We start from the raw sequence: 17,323 nt of genomic DNA, 5'->3' as shown, positions 1-17,323 counted from the left end.
TTTCTTGTCACCTCTGGGTCACCGGCTTCCTACAGCCTCTGTTTTAACTCGCCTGGTCATGCTTTCCCTTGATTTATCTTGGGCTCTAATTCTAGGACCAGGCTGACCTTTCTGTTCCTACCCACTACCAGAAGCAGGCCTTTTGCTTCTTGGAAAACTTAAGACCCCTCTTGATTATGAGCCTACTCTTATCATCCTACTCTTTGCCTAGGACCTCCCTGTTTTACATGTTTTTGTGCACTTGTGTTATATGTTTTTGGTATAAACTGTTGCTTTAACCAGAAGATTGTGAGTGAACCAGGCAGGCTCTGATTGTGTGTAGTTATTGTCAGAATTCAGTGCTCTATTTTGACATGTACACCTTGATGAGGGAATTCAAAGACACAAGTAAAGAAAGCCTCAATAGTTGGGGCTGACAAATTGAGCTGGCCACCGAACAGACCCACTTCTTGATTGCTGTTGCTCATTTCAGATCACCGTGGGTCTTTTCACATCTTTGAGTAACAGGACAGATTAGATAAGAAAATCATCTTGGAATACTCTGTTCATAATAGTTTTAGAATGTCAAATAAAAGATAATTTGCTAATATGACCCAATAACTTTTATCATATTATGCATAATTGTATATCCTACTGAACTATCAAATATTTATCAAAATCATAAGAGAAATAGAAAAATATGGTCTGATTTATTTGAAACCGTTGCTAAGGGAAATTTGAAAATAGTATTCACACAATAATAAACAAAATTTACAACTTAATTTCACTTGGGGATTAAGTGCAGCTGAGCAGATACTGGGATTCTTTGTGGAATGGTGAATGAGTCAAATGCCTGTTTAAATTACAAATTTACTCATATTCTTTAAACTGGAATGCAATTGAAAGTACCTTTTCTGTTTCCTTGTTTTCAGTGGAAGTGATTCTACCCTTGGTGCCTTTAACCCTCATCCTTATCATTTCACTGAACAAAGACTGCCTGCATGGAAAGCAAACACTGCTGTTGAGGCCTGGGTGACTTGGTTTGCCCCCTTTCAGCATCAGCTGTGTCGTGTTCCTTTCTCACACTGTAGTGTCAGGCAGGCCTTTTAAGCAACATAAACCCATTTTGTTCTAGTATGGTTTTTACTGATGCTTCTTAGTATGAAGTGCATGCTTGCAGCAGTCAGCTGTAGTCAGTCTTTCCAAGAAATTCTGAGTTATTTTTTGACCAATGTCTGTCTGTCCATCTCTATGTCCATCGATAACTGGGTTCCATGCTCTTCCTGGAATACACTGACTATGTCCCATATTCATTGCTGTTCCTGCTGCCCCAAGTACTCCTCCGGGACCAGAGAGCACCCACAGTGCGCTCAGTACTCTACTCAGATGTCTCCTGGTCAGAAAGGCCTTCTCTGATACCCTGTATAAAATAACTACCTCCCATCTTTTTCCATTCCTTTGTTCTGCCCTGTTTTTCTTTACTGCATATTCTTTAATAGTACTAGATAAATACATACTTTTTACTTGTTAATTATCTGTGCCTTCCTCCTCTATAAGGCACATTCCTTGAAAGCTGGGATGTGGTATAATTTTTCCTGCTGGAGCTCAGTTCTTAGAACACTGTGGCACATAGTGAGGGCTTGATAAATATTTTTTATCTAGTATAAACCACAGATCAATCTCGCTCTATATTACTTTGACATCTTTTCTGTACCCCCACCTTTAATTAGAATATTGCCCCACATTTTCTCTTAATCCTGTTTTGGTGTCAGATACCAGTGTATCCTCTACTTCCAACCACTGCTGCTTCAGCTTACGGGAATATTTCCGAGACTCCTTTTTTCCTAGTCAACTGTTGATGCAAACCCTTTAGTTTCAAATTCCTACTCTGAACATCTCCCTCCATCTAATCCATCCATCCATCCATTTTCCTTCCTTCCTTCTTTCCTTTTGGATTGCATGGGCAAGAAAGCTTGTAAGAAGGTTCTATCTGGAAGATGTCAAGGTGCATATGGATTTTGCATATACCTTTGGAAGGAAAGTATAGTTCAGAGAGACCAGGACAAAAACTTTTATGTAAAAATTAAGTGGTTTTAAGAAGACAGTAATGTGCTATATTAAAAAAAAACTTTAAAATATTATTTGATCCTCAGAGAAGTAGTGATTCATTTCTGAATGGAAGGAAGTATACAGGCTCACTTTGGCATTATTACTTTCTGAGTGAGGATAGAAAGCAAAATAACCTGCTACATATTCACATGTGACTAACGTAGAGGTGACCAAATGCCATAGTTCTGTATTGTTACTAATATGAATCCTAAATTTTGACTAGTTTAAAAGAACTTTTGAAAACTTGCTAAGTGCTGAGTTAATTGCAAGCTTGATAAGCTTACCTTGTACCACAGATAGTGTTTTAATGTGCAGTGGAAGGATAGGTAATTGATCTCTTGGTAAAATAACTAATAGAATGGATTGCTATTGCTTTTGACTGAAAGGTTTAATGTTTTTAAAATAAAGGACTAATTCTCCAGGAGGTATTTAAGTATAAGAATTCTTTATAATTAAATGGTCATAAATTATTATGAACTACATTTTTTCACTTAAAACAAGTCTTTTTTTAGATTAGTTTATCATCAAATTGGTTTCCATACAACACCCAGTGCTCTTCCCAAGTGCCCTCCTCCATCACCACCACCTCCTTTCCCCCCTCCCCCTTCCCCTTCAACCATCAGTTCATTTTCAGTATTCAATAGTCTCTCAAGTTTTGCATCCTTCTCTCTCCCCAAGTCTCTTTCCCTCTTCCCTTCCCCATGGTCCTCCATTAGATTTCTCCTATTCTCCTATTAGACCTATGAGTGCAGACATATGGTTTCTGTCCTCCTCTGCCTGACTTATTTCACTTAGCATGACACCCTTGAGGTCCATCCTCTTTCTTACAAATGGCCAGATTTCATTCTTTCTCATTGCCACATAATACTCCATTGTATACATATACCACATCTTCTTGATCCACTCATCAGGTGATGGACATTTAGGCTCTTTCCATGTTTTGGCTATTGTTGACAGTGCTGCTATGAACATTGGGGTCCATGTGCTCCGATGCATCAGCACTTCTATATCCCTTGGAAAAATCCCTAGCAGTGCTATTGCTGGGTCATAAGGGAGTTCTATGGATAATTTTTTGAGGAACCTCCACACTGTTTTCCAGAGCGGCTGCACCAGTTTACATTCCCACCAGCAGTGTAGGAGGGTGCCCGTCTCTCCACACCCTCGCCAGCATATATAGTCTCTTGCTTTGTTCATTTTAGACACTCTGACTGGCGTGAGGTGGTATCTCAGTGTGGTTTTGATTTGTGTTTCCCTGATGATGAGTGATATTGAGCATCGTTTCCTGTGCCTGTAGGCCATCTGGATGTCCTCTTTGGAGAAGTGTCTGTTCATGGCTTCTGCCCATTTCTTCACTGGGTTATTTGTTTTTTGGGTGTGGAGCTTGGTAAGTTCCTTGTAGATTTTGGATACTACCTCTTTATCTGATATGTCATTTGCAACTATCTTTTCCCATTCCATCAGTTGCCTATTAGTTTTCTTGATTGTTTCCTTTGTAGTGCAGAAGCTTTTTATCTTGATGAGGTCCCAGTAGTTCATTTTTGCTTTCATTTCCCTTGCCTTTGGGGATGTGTTGAGTAGGAAATTGCTGTGGTTGAGGTCAAGGAGGTTGTGTCCTACTTTCTCCTTGAGGGTTTTGATGGTTTTCTGCTTCATATTGAGGTCGTTCAGCCATTGTGAGTTAATTTTTGTGTATGGTGTAAGAAAGTGGTCTAGTTTCATTCTTCTGCATGTTGCTGTCCAGTTCTCCCAGCACCACCTGCTAAAGAGGCAGTCTTTTTTCCATCGGATACTCTTTTCCTGCTTTGTCAAAGATTAATTGGCCATACATTTGTGGGTCCAGTTCTGGGTTCTCTATTCTTTTCCATTGGTCTATGTGTCTGTTTTTGTGCCAATACTATACTGTCTTGATGATGATAGTTTTGTAGTAGAGGGTAAAGTCTGGGATTTTGATGCCTCCCATTTTGGTTTTCTTCTTCAGTATTTGGCTATGTGGGGTCTTTTGTGGTTCCATACGAATTTGAGAATAGTTTGTTCTAGCTTTGAGAAGAATGTTGATGCAATTTTGATGGGGATTGCATTGAATGTGTAGATTGCTTTGGGTAGTAATGACATTTTCACAGTGTTTGTTCTTCGGATCCATCAAAACAAGTCTTTAACTGTGAGTATTCCTCTCTGTTTTTGCTCTGTGACCAGAGAATAGAGGGAGAAACCAAAACTGCTAAAAGTTGGCGCCATCCACTTAGTACGCCTCCAGCAAGGTCCCCGTTGACTCTGGTGAAGCAGCAGGCAGCAAGTGATGAAGGTGAGTGTATGATGTCTTAGAGTGTTTATTCTGTGGATATTGTATGGTATTCAGCAGCCATTCTATTGCTTGGTAGGGAGAAAATTTGACCAAATTGCAAATACATACCATAGAGAGATCATAAGTAATAAACAGTTAATAGGCAAAAAGAATTTGGATTTTAAGGGCAAATACTTGCTTCATGTAGTCTAGTCATGTTCCTAGTCAAAGTTTTCATATTTTATATGGTGGGATAAAATTGGTCTTTTCTGACTTTTGCCTTAGAATATTCTAGAGGAGGTTGGGAATCATTTCCCTAAAGGTATCAAATTATGGAGTACCACACAGTTAGGTTTTTACATTGTCTTTATTTTTGACCTGAATCCTTTAGAAGTATTAATACCATCTTGAATAAGAAACTATACCTCCATATCTAGTTATGCCTGGTGTGTGGTGAAACATCCTTTCTCCTTAATAGATTTTACCAACATGGTTTGATATGAACCAATTTCTATTCCTGGATGTGATATTTATTTATTTGTTTTACCTGGTTACCCATTTTACTTCTTTCTCTCTTTTTCTAAAAATCCCTTTTTATTGCCTTCAGTTAAAAATCAGATCATTGATTAGCTATTTCTTACTTACAAGTGTCTCATAGCATCGGGGGTCGGCTTATTTTTTCCATCTCTAAAAAGATCAGTTTAAACAAGTTTTCTATAAAAAGCCCATCTTCAAGGCATTATCTTTACTGGAACAAATTGCTGAGGTTGTGTGCCTGTGAAGATGCTGTCAACATAGAAATGTGAACCTTGGGTTCGGGCTTCTTGTTTAATTTAAATACAGTCATTAACGTAGACATCTGTAGCAGACTTTTTTTTTTTTTGCCTCCCTATTTTCTTTTATACCCCATGTTTAGTTAGAAAAAAAGATCGGATCATAATTGTAGCATTTTCTATAACACCAGTGAAATTCTGTCTCTAGTAGTAGAAGTAATGAAACATATTTGTGTTTATTTCCATATATCGTCATGTTTGTTTCTTCTTTCTCCTTCTTTATCATACCTCGCACAAACCCTTTCCCCCTTAGTGTTAAGATAAAGGACAATTCTGTATAAGGTAATTACTCTTTTGTACAATACTTGTGAATTATAATTATCTTTCCCCATCATCGCTTATGTTTAGTATAGCTTCTTGGAAGCAAATCAACTATACTAATACATAAGCAAAACTACTGTCTCCCTTGTCCTTATTTTCCAAGGTAGTTTATTTTGATGTGGGCCATCATAAATTGGCCTAGAGTTTCTCCATGGAGAGCAGCTCTTATTTCAATCAGGATGGCTTACAAAATTTATAAGCACATTGATTTAACAAGTTGTCTCAAAGGTTTAAGGTTAAAATGTCTTGCTGAAACATTGGTGATTATAGTTTTTGCAGTAACATAGTCTGTATTTTAATATGTTAAGGACATATTAAAAGGATCCTCTGAGGATTTTTGAAAATTGAAAATTAACAAAATTGGAGAATTTTAATGATGTATAAATATTTTTACAAGTTTCCAAACTAACACTGGAGAATATTCTTTGTCCTGCACAAATCATATTTGACCTTTGAGCGTCACGTTTGAATTGCATGGGTACACTTATGAGTGAATTTTTTCTATAAATATACTACGGTACTATAAATCTTCCCTGTGATTTTCCAAATAAAGTTTTCTTTAGTGTATTATAAGAATACAGTATATAACACATCCTATATACAAAATATGTGTTGATTGATTGTCGGTAAAGCTTTTGGTTAACAGTAAACTATTAGTAGTTAAGTTTTTGGGGAGTCCAAAGTTATATGTAGATTTTCAACTGTATGGGGATTTGACCTGCCTAACTCCCAAGTTGTTGAAGGGTCAACTGTGTTTATATCAGGGGGCCCCTGAATGTTATCTCTGCCTTTGCCTCTGTTTCTGGTAGTGTTGGAAGTGAATGAACATCATAATCATTAGAAAATGATGAACAGTGGAATTAGTGCTCTTTGGGAGCACACAACTCCAAATCTAGCTTCTTTTGGGAATTTCATACCCTAGCTACTGAGCTCCTTTTGCATTCCTCATACACAAGTAGGTGTGTTTGTCAATCAGGAGTATAACTAGGTTAGAGCATCCGAGAAATTGTCTTTAAACAGCAGTCATTATCCTCTGTTGGTATATGAGCATTTCTCTATTGAAGCTTGAATTTGACTCCCTAACAGAAAAGCAGCAAAGGGGAAAAATACTGATTCAACCCCTCTGGGAGTTTATGTGCAGCTAAGAGATAAGAGTCAACTCTAAGGTTGCTCTTCTCAAAAGACAGTGAAGTGGCTCTTTGATATTCAAATGACCTAAAACTGTAGAGACTATTCTAGTTAGTAGCAGATCCAGTAATTATAGAATCAGTGAGGATTTCCTGACTCTCAGCCTGTTCTTTCCTGGAAGATTTTCCATGCTTACCAGCAAAACATCAGTTGGTGGTGGTATAGAAGAAAGGAGATACATAAGAAAAGAATGACATTTAGAATATAGCATCTTTATATAAAATCTAGTATCTAATTCTTCCTCTCCTCCTCTTCCTTCCTCTTCCTCTATGAATAATTTTATTATTCATAATTGAAAAGAAATTACTAACCTACCTTTGGTTTTCTTTTAATAATTTTTTTTTGAGAGAGCTCGAACGCATGCATGACACATGAATGGGAGAGGGAGAGGGAGATAGAGAGTCTTAGCAGGGCTCAATCTCACAACCATGAGATCATGATCTAAGCTGAAATCAAGAGGCAGACGCTTAACTGACTGAGCCACCCATGTGCCCCTAGTTTGCTTTTAGGTGAAATGTTTTCCATTTACATTTTTCTTAAGTTAGGCACTTGCACAAAGTGATCCTGAAACATGGATTAATATTCTAGATTTGTTGTTTATTAATGTTATTATACAAATGTTGAATTAAAGCATAAACTTGAAAGAGAAGAATAAGCTTGAAAGAGAAGCTTTTTTTGGAAGCATTTCTTATGTGTACCCCTCCTCCTCTTGTGATATGTCAACATAATAGCATATTCCTATCCTCCAACTTCAGTGCTCTGTGGTTGAGTGCCTGTAGGGAAGGCAAGTGTGTGTAGCATGGGTGAACCAGGTAGGCTCCAAGAACAATACTCTTGCCTGACCTCAGGAGGTACTGAGAGTGAGGAGATGGCCACACTAGGATTGACAAGCTCAGAAATCTGCCACAGTTTTTCTTTTTCCTTGGTTGGTGAAGATGCTGTGCTCACAGGCTCTCACACATTTCCCTTAATATTCCAACTCTGATATGGGATAAGTGACTTTAAGGCCACCATGATTCAGTATAAACTTTGCTTTCCAACCTCATTTCTCTCAACTACCCTTCATGAAACCTCCTTTTCATTCATTCAGACAAATATATTTTCCCTTGTGAATGTAATCTACTGCTTTTTATTTCCATGTGCTTCCTCCAACTATTGCTTTCCCTGGGATACCCTTTTTCTTCTTGGAATCATTCTCTACTCACCACTTACTCCTTTCCTACCTCTGCTGTCCTATCTGTACTTAATTGGCTTTAGAATGCCACTTGTCACTTTATATTATGCTTTAATGTCTTTGTGTCTCCCTGCTCTCACTCCTTTCATCTTGTCTTCCCTGCCTAGTCCAAGGTTAATTAATCACTGTGGCTTCAATCACCTCTGGATACAAGAGCAGGAAACCCCTGGTGATCAGTAACTTTGAAATTGGCCATTAGTCAAACACCTTAATATTTAATATGCTGTCATATTAAAGGAAATTGTAAATTCCTGTCCAGAAAATACTCTCTGTAAGTATATATGTATGTGAAAACATGCAGTTTTTATTAGCTGGAGAAATATATATGTCGGCTAACCCAATTTTATATTCTGACTGTATCAGAATTTTCTTTATCACTGTGCCAAATCCTAGAATGTGCTCAAAGTTAAAATGAAACTGACACATAGACATGGCCAATGCTTTGGAGACCTGAGAATGTCCAGAGTAATGATATTCCCATTGGGATAGTTGCTTAGATAACACCTCAATTGTATATGTATTTGTTGCCTTTCTTCCCAGTTTGAAGTCATTCCAGAATCAAACATTTTTAACTACTCATGCTTTTGCTGACTATGATTTTTTTCACATGTAAAGTATTCATGTTTTATTGTTAATAGAAAGCAAAACTATGCCATCTGGGAGGAAAAGACATTTTATGTGTGTCTATATGTACATATATAAGTATATATTTATATATACTATGATACATAAGCATTTTCAAAGAGATACACGCAAACAGGGTTTATTTCTTAGTGCCACGTTTTTATTTTTTATCTCTATTTTCTAATTCTTCCCTTTTAAAACATTTGTGACTTATGGCAACAGAGAAAGTACTGAACTTTCCTTTTCTTTATATTATTCCCACATTAGCTAACATACAATGTAGTCTTAGCTGCAGGAGTAGATTCCTGTGAATCATCACTTACATATAGTACTCCATGTTCATCCAAACAAGTGCCCTCTTCAATGCCCATCACCCATTTTCCCCACCTCCCCAACCTTTACTCTGTCATCATCCCTCAGTTTCTTTTCTATATGGTTTGTCTCCTTCTCTGTTTTTATCTATTATTCCCTTCCTGTCCCTGTTGTGTTCCCTCACTCAGCCCCACGTTGGGACATCACTTGTCTGGTCCCTTGCCCAGGCCCGGAGGGGCAGGGTGGTAAATCCTTGCGGGTTCATTCCTGAGGGAGGGAGAGAGAATAGGGCAGGAAGGGGAGCACAGAGAGTGAGGCAAGACAAGCGTTTTCTGATCAAGCCCGTTTATTGAAAAGGAATCAAACCATTATAGGATTAGGGGCAGGAAACTGGCCCAGGTTGGTTGCCAGGTAACAGAATCAAATGATTATTAGAGAAAGGGGAAACTGAAACTGAAACTCCGAACACAGCATCAAAGGAAGCGCCCAGACTTTGGTCTGCAATACTGGGCCAGGGGAAGATTAGTGCTGCATAAAACCGAATGCGGTTTGATCTTTTGTTCATTTTGGCTTATTTTCTCATCTGGCCCAGTATGACTGTCTCTGAATCCCGGACCAAGAAATGCACTCTCCTAGCCTCCAGATGTAAATCTTGTTTTTTTGGTTGCTCCCTGGAGAGCGATATGTCCTTGCCTGAGGCGGCCAAAACTCAGCAGCTCCCAACACGTCCCCTATGGTTAGGGTTTTCATCAGCAGACCTTTAATTGTGCTGGCCCAGATCCAGACCTTTTCCTACACTGATACTCTGAATTTTGTCAATCCTCCTGCCTGACCCAACATGGTTCATTGTTCTCCGAAGCTCTCATCCTGTACACATGTATGCATTTCTTTTTTTCTTTCTTTTTTTAATGCCATTTTGAATTTCAAATTTTATTATTTTTTGTTTTCTTTGTTCTTTTTTATTTATTTTTAATAGTTTATTGTCAAGTTGGTTTCCATATAACACCCCGTGCTCTTCCTCACAAGTGCCCTCCTCCATTACTATCACCTCATTTCTTTTAAATTTACATTAGTTTCCAATATAACTTTTCCAATGTCTCCTACTGTTGACTTTCAAGATGTTTACTGCTTTTGTACCTAGTATGCACGTAAGTCCCTTGGTAAATTGATAAGGTTAATGTTTCTAAAGCAAGTATAAACTAAGAGTAGCCCTGTAAACACACAGGAGATGTCATGAACATTGTAGTGGCTAATGCAGTACTACTTTACACAGTGATCCTTACCATTGTTGGTGGGGATTGGAGTTGATGCACCAGTGCTGCCAGTGGAGTTTTCCTGGAGACTTTGAAAATAAAGTTGAAAATTTATAAGAAAATATAAAAGATTGCTGGAGCTCCTGGATGGCTCAGTCAGTTGGGCATTCAACTCTTGACTTCAGCTCAGATCATGATCCTTGATCATGGTCGTGGAGTCAAGCCCCACATCAGGCTCTGTGCTGAGCATGGAGCCTGCTTAAGATTATCTCTCCTTCCCTCTGCCCCTCTCCCCTGCTCAGTGTCTCTGTTGCTAAAATGAATTAAAAGAAAATATACACAAGATTGTTAGCAGGTGATTTTAATTTTGATTTGTATGTTGATTAATTTTTCATATTCAAACACATTTCTTGTCATTTGGACAAAAAAGTATTTTAAAGAGACATGGGGTGTCAAGGTGTGATGGATTAGATTACCAAATAATATTCCAGTTATAAAAGAACCAGAAATAATTGATAAAATAAAACAATTGACCTTTATAACATATGCGGAGGGACAAAATCATGGAAAGTATTTTTCCATGTCTACAGTCATGGCTACTTGGCTCCAGTTCTCTGTTAGCTGTGAGAGCCTCCATTCTTTGGCAGCTGTGTTTACAAAGTAGAGATCGTAGCAGCATCTGCCACATGGAGTTATTTTGAGGGTTAAAATACTACTGTAAAGCACTCAGAATGGTGTTTTGGCACAAAACAAATGTTTTTTATTATAATATGATTATGAGGAGCAGGTGGAAGGTGATAGCTGAGCTCTTAAGAAACGAGAGAAATCTAGAGAGCATTCAGAGAGTAATGACATCTAGATTGGTAGGAGAGAGCAAATGCTGTGGCTATTTGGGGGAAATATGCCGGGACTAGAGTGGAAGCTTGAAACTCAGAGTTAAGATGTCATAGGATCCCTCAGACACACAAAGATGGACTCTCAAAAGCCTGTACCCTTAATTAAGGGTATACTAGGGGAAAAAACAAACAAACAGAACTTACCATAGGCACAGGGAGGGGACAAAAGGGCTTGCCACTTGGGTCTGGGCTTGAGTGGGGAAAGGTTGATAGGATAATAAGAGAAAGTCACCCTACAAATTCTTAACCATAGGACTACCATAAAATGTATACCTCTTATCCCAAGTCAGAAATTTAAAGTAAAAGTAGGCTCTGGCTCTTCATATTTCCAGGGCATTGAGCATAAGCAATTGTAAAATCTTATGAACTCACTCTGAAGTGGAATCTGGTTTACTACTGGACAATGAATAGAGTCTGACTGAACTCCTGGCCTTGCTGTCCCTTAGCAGCTTTTTGACTGAGATTGGTTTCAGTTTCTTCTTGGGTGAAACATGAGAATTGGTCACAAATGATCAAGATTTCTAACTTACAGGCTTAGGAATGGATTGAGATACCCTGGAATGACAGGTGGTGATATGTTAAACTCATCCCCAGTGGACCAAATTTTTATTTCTAATTCTTCAACTATAGTTTTATAATTTCTAGAGTAATTATATAGAAAAGTTGAAAGACACAGATACCCATCTCTACCATGTTTATCCAAGTGCAGAGGTGATCCCACCTTGAAAATTGACAAGACTCAGATTAAAACCCCGCTATGGCTCTAATTTTCTCTAATCTGAACTGTCTGGATAACTTTTTATATATCATCAATTTAGCAAGCGCAGTACAGTAATGAGCTGCTGTGCATCTCTTTCAAATTAAAGACCGCTTAGACCCTGATCCCTATCTCTTTAATGTCTGTGTGCCTTGAGGGTTAGATTAGGAATGTATTTCAGGCAGTGTTACAGCAATTTATTTTTTTGGACAGTGTGTCTATATTAATATCATAATTCATTTAGTAATGGATTAAATATTTAAATATAGAGATGGAAAAGATGGAAATAGCTGCTTTAATTATAGGTTATTCTTGGTGTTTGACCATTAGTTAACCCATTTAACCTAGGTTTTCAGTCATTTTAAAGAATAAAATGTTTACATCTAAGTACAATTAAGTAAGGAGAATCTCAGGAATGCAAGTCTGATGAAATTTGATTACTTTTTCAAATGTTTTTCTCTGTTTCAAATTCCTTTCCCTAAAGTGCTCATGTTTATAATGCAGTTGCATGCTAAATTGGTGGAAAGCACATTTTCCCACAACTAGAACTACCCACGGATTTCACTTTATTGGAGATTTTCATTTCCTTCTGGGATTGCCTGATATTTTCTGTGGTATTTTCTGAAATTTAGCCGGTGTCCTTCAGTCATTGTCAGTACTGCTAGTGTATAAGTTGGTTTTTGGGCACTTTGCAATTGTCCCTCAAACAAAAGGACATTGTTTAGAATTGGCTGTTTCAGTTTACCTTTGGTAGCTAGTTGTTTTGGGGGAGAATTATGACCTCCAGTCCCTGGCATGCTGTAACTTCCTCTTTCTAAAAGAATTGGTACAGATTTGCCAGTTATCATTTTACTTATTTCAAGATTAGTGGATATTGATCAAATTTAATAGTGATGTCTTTTACTAAATCAAACCTTACATATATTATTTAAGTATTAAGTTAAATAACAATTTTATTTTAAATATTGAAAGCACCCTTTTGGTTATTTGTTTTGCCACGTGGTAATCGGTACATGACTCTGTTTATGTTGGGCAACCTGAAACCCTATTCTGGTCTCTCCTTGGTTGTTAATAGCCATGTGCTTTGGAGAACAAAGTCCTGTAATCTCTCTAAGGTTCATCATATGTTTCCTCAACTGTTTGATGAAATGGTTATATTAGTAGTACTAAAGTTTCATTCAAACTTGAATTCTATGAAAATATAATAGGAGAGGATACTCTGCAGTCCCTGCCCCACGTTAGCCTTTCATTTGAAAAGCAAAATGGTTAAGTATAGGACTATCCCTCATCCACAGGGTTTCCCCTCTCTAAAAAGTTCTCTGCCCATTTTAAAAAACAAATGCTGTTTTATGACTGTTGCATGTCGTGCTCCAAATGTTAATAATTTTTACGTAACGATCTCTTTGTTCCATCCATTCTTATTAGCCTGAGGTAATATGATACTTTTATAATAAGCATGATTGCATTTTTGTCTGTTTAAGCAATAAAACAGCAACTTCAGCAGATTAATAAGTAGATTGGCTTGGAATGTGTATTGATAGGTCACAGCCAATGTTTTCCGGCATTATGTGGACATAAAACATTAAATGTTGGCACTCAGATTTAATGGATATTTTATCTAGCACTCAGCTGTGTAATAATAGTCAGACATTCTCTGTTTAGCTTGATTTCTCTGTCAGTAAATTCTATCGGCAGTACCAATGGCATTGACTTTTACTGCAGTATTGGGAATACAAATCAAAAACACCTTGCTCTTGTTATGCTAGTGGCTTCATAAGGGTTGGATTGAATTAGAGGGAAAAAAATCCTAGCTTTTAACTTATATGGTTGCTTTCTATACATTTTAGAAAAATCTTGAAACTTTTCTAAGCAATGGTTGACATGAAGCATCTGAGTGTGCTAAGAGTGCTGGGATTGTAAGATGATAGTCAAGACTTTGATTCTTTTGAATTCATGTGGTATTGTTACTCTTCTGAGGGAAAGCTTTTGATACTACAATTGTGTGGTTTCATTCCATTCTTTAGAAAAATAAATTATTGTATTAGGTTGAAATAGGTGAAATTGCTAATACTGTATTTGATTTTTTTAACTACAGAAACTGCTATTTCATACAACTTAATGTATTAGTTTAGATTTTCTTATGCTTGTACACAACCCACTTTCCCTGGAGACAAAGATGTCTTAACCCTATAGACCATTGAATTATTCCATATGCTATACCGTATTTTCTGCATTTTTATTTCTACCTTTTGTTTGGTTGTAAAACTATGAAGATTAAGCAAAACACATGCAAAATTTGCAAAATTTACATAGATTTTAAAATTTATTTTTATCATTACTTATGGTCTTCATTTTCTTTGTTTTGCCTCTGACTACTGAAAATTTAGTGCTGAGCTGGCAGTGTTCCGCAGGCTGGTACATGGGAACCATTGTCCTGGATTTTAGGAGGGGACTTTCACTGCTGAGGTTTGGGAAGCATTGATTAACTGACATGTCAAAGGCTCCTAGGGAGTGAGTGATTAGGAAGTGGTTCATTTTATCATTATTTTAATTCTGTATATTATTGTGTATTTTTTTCTTTTGTCTTTTGTGCATCTTAGTTTCCCAGTTTTAAGAAAATGATGAGATGGCTTAAAAAAAATATGTATCAGAGGGATCTCTAAATTCTATGCTGATATTCCATTGTTTTGTTGTTCATGTTTTGTTTTGGAGAAGCATTTTAAAGATTGGACAATGCAGCAATTTTTGCTGTGCTAATAAAAAGGAGTAGAAACTTAAGGAGAAAAGGTTTGTTATGATATGTGAACTATTTGAATATTACTCACATATTTCTAAAGTGGCTATTGTCTTTTCTTGAGGAAACATCTTTATTATGCTTGTAAGTAAATTAGCCAAGGGAGTACAACCTTGAGAGGCACTTAGTGTGGCATGTGTGAAGAACAGCAAGTAGTATAGCTGGCAGGACCACATGATGACTTTGGATGTGGAATGGCAGAATGAACATTTGCCACCTTGTCCTCTTATTTCTGTGCCACCTTTCAAGCAGCCATTGTGCTTGTTTCCCTAGTAATTGGTATGCTTGCAGCGCCCCTTGAAGTTCTTATCTGTCTCCTTAGCAGTGTTTTGTTCGATCTGCTGGGCAAGTCCTCTGTCAATGCTTGGGTCAAAATGTTTCCGGATCCTGTTATCTTTAACACAGATGACCAGGGCTGACTTGTAGCTAAGGGGAGCTTTTTTGGCAGGTAAATTGCAACATGCTAGTGGTTCTTTGCTTAGAGATACTATTTAACCAGTTTTTGACTTTGTATTATAGATGCTGTTAATGAAATGGTTTAAGAAACTGGAGATTTCTCCCATGGGAAGTTTTGAACTCTTGAAGGCAAAAGGGTTGTTGTTTTTTATTTCTAATTATCAATATCTATCATATTGCCTAGCACATAGTGAGAGTCATATGCTCACTTTTCACTTATCTTTGATTTTATGCTTGGAATAAGCTCCTTTTGGTATCATGTTGTCAGCTAGTTTTCCAAAGATAGGCTAGCTTTCTTTCAGGAGTTTTCTTTTCCCCACCCCTACCACCATGTAAAAATTGACCTTGCTGCTTTCTTTCTATTGTACACATTATTAGAAATCATTATTTATAATTCTTGAAGATAGATGGTGTTATCATCATTATTACTGTTGAGAAAACTGATCTCAGTCTTTGATTCACTTGTCCAGGACTGCAGGCTGGTAATTGGTAAATAATAGGCTTTAAATCCTGGCTAATTTCCAAGTTTGTACTCTTTACTTTATCACATTAGCAACCCTTATAACAGTCCCAGTCCTGATAAGAGAAGCTGACGAGAGCACACATGTAAATGTCTAAGAACCAGCCATCTCTGTTGACAGAGTAGACCATTCATAGTAGCCCTTGTTGCTGTCCATGTGTATTGTAAGACTATATACATATGTGAAATATATGCTTTCTTAAACAAGTTTAGTAACACTGGTAATGCCAAAGTTCTCCATGAAGCCTACCTCCCCAGAAGCACTATTAGTATCAGAGTATTTTTGTGTAATAGGAATTCTGAAGGACCGTTCTTTGGAATGTTTCTCTTATTTAAAACAGTACATTGAATGAATTGAAATGCCTCATTTTGAAATGTTTCTGACATCTCTGTTAGGGTAATGTTATGCATAAAGAATAAAACTATGTCTTTTCATTTAAGAAGTGCTTTTCAACTAAAACAGCAGAATTCCCTGTTATCCATTATTATGTTTGTATTTTAGGGGATTTCATTTTTCCTTAATATATAATTTAAGTTTTCCTTAATGTCAATACTTCCCAGGAATGCCATACCTAAAAGTCCTATGATTTTTTTTCTCTTTTCTATTTTTGAACACACTTTTACAAACCTTTGAAATTCAGTGATGCATAAGATCATTGAAATACAGTTTGTATACAGATTGTTAGTTTGTATAGGAATAATAAAGTTCCCAAGGTTGAATTTCTTTGTTCTTTTGGGCAGTTCATTTGTGACCTCAACCTCCTGCCTAGCACTTTATTCCAGGACTGAGATTTTGCTCATGTATCTGAAAGATAACAGATGCTGCTGTGCTCCTCATAGCAGAGAATGGCGCTAAACCAGCCAAAGTACATCACTGGAACGTAACCCCAGCAGCAAAATTGTTGTGGTGATTGGTAAAGGGAAATTGTACTGTAGTAGTGTAGGTGATTTTCCCCATCTGCTGGATTCCATCAGCAAGTCCTGGCAACAGCCTTTCAACAATGGCCCAAGTGTTCTTCTATTGAGAAATCAATCCACTTACACTAGTAAGCAAAGTTGGTTAAAAAAGACTGTCCTGAGGATTGAATAAATCTGACATGTATCTGTTTTTAAACTTTTCCCCAATTCATAAGAGCTACATACTTTATTCTGACAGCAGGTTTTTTTTTTATAAAAACATACAGATTCCCTTTCCTTTATTCCAGATTTTTAAGTATATCTTTATAGAATTGACATCATTCTCCCTATATAGTTTTATATCAGTATTTTATTAATATAATCTTAATATTCACTTAATATTATATTTATTTTATGTATACTTATTTATATTTACTGTATTTTATTAATGCTCTTGAAAGGTATCCTTTCTAATGCTGTCATAACATAACCATTTCATAATTTATTTATATATTTTTAAATAAGCACTTTTAGGGGGATACTTTTGTAAAGGACATTAATCTTTTTTATTATCATAAATAATAGTGATTTTTTGACTGGGAGAATCAAGGCTTTTTTAATGAAAGGATCATCTTTTTTAAAATAACTGTTTATTTATTTTTGAGAGAAAGAGAGAGACAGAGAGGAAGGGGCATAAAGACAGGATCTGAAGTGGGTGCTGCATTGACAGCAGTGAATCCTTGCAGGGCTCACACTCACAAACTGAGATCCTGATCTGAGCAGAAGTTGGACACTCTACTGACTGAGCCACCCAAGTCCCCCCAAAGAATAAATCTTTTATGGAATGTCTATATAGATATTTTAAAATT

General features: G+C 36.9%; 1 protein-coding gene across 8 annotated transcripts in view; it reads left to right on the top strand.

Annotated features, from left to right (window-relative positions):
* Positions 1-17,323, top strand: part of KDM4C (lysine demethylase 4C) — a 392,424-nt gene that overhangs the window by 206,362 nt on the left and 168,739 nt on the right. For all 8 annotated transcript variants that reach the window (XM_029919878.1, XM_029919877.1, XM_029919876.1 and 5 more), the window contains exon 12: positions 4,282-4,390. In XM_029919878.1, the coding sequence (XP_029775738.1) occupies positions 4,282-4,390 (109 nt within the window). The remainder of the gene's footprint in view (positions 1-4,281; positions 4,391-17,323) is intronic.

Source organism: Suricata suricatta, chromosome 13 (genome assembly GCF_006229205.1).
Source record: "Suricata suricatta isolate VVHF042 chromosome 13, meerkat_22Aug2017_6uvM2_HiC, whole genome shotgun sequence".
Taxonomy (NCBI): Eukaryota; Metazoa; Chordata; class Mammalia; order Carnivora; family Herpestidae; genus Suricata; species Suricata suricatta.
The sequence above is the reverse complement of the archived record's forward strand: the minus strand, read 5'-3'. Positions and strand labels throughout refer to the sequence as shown.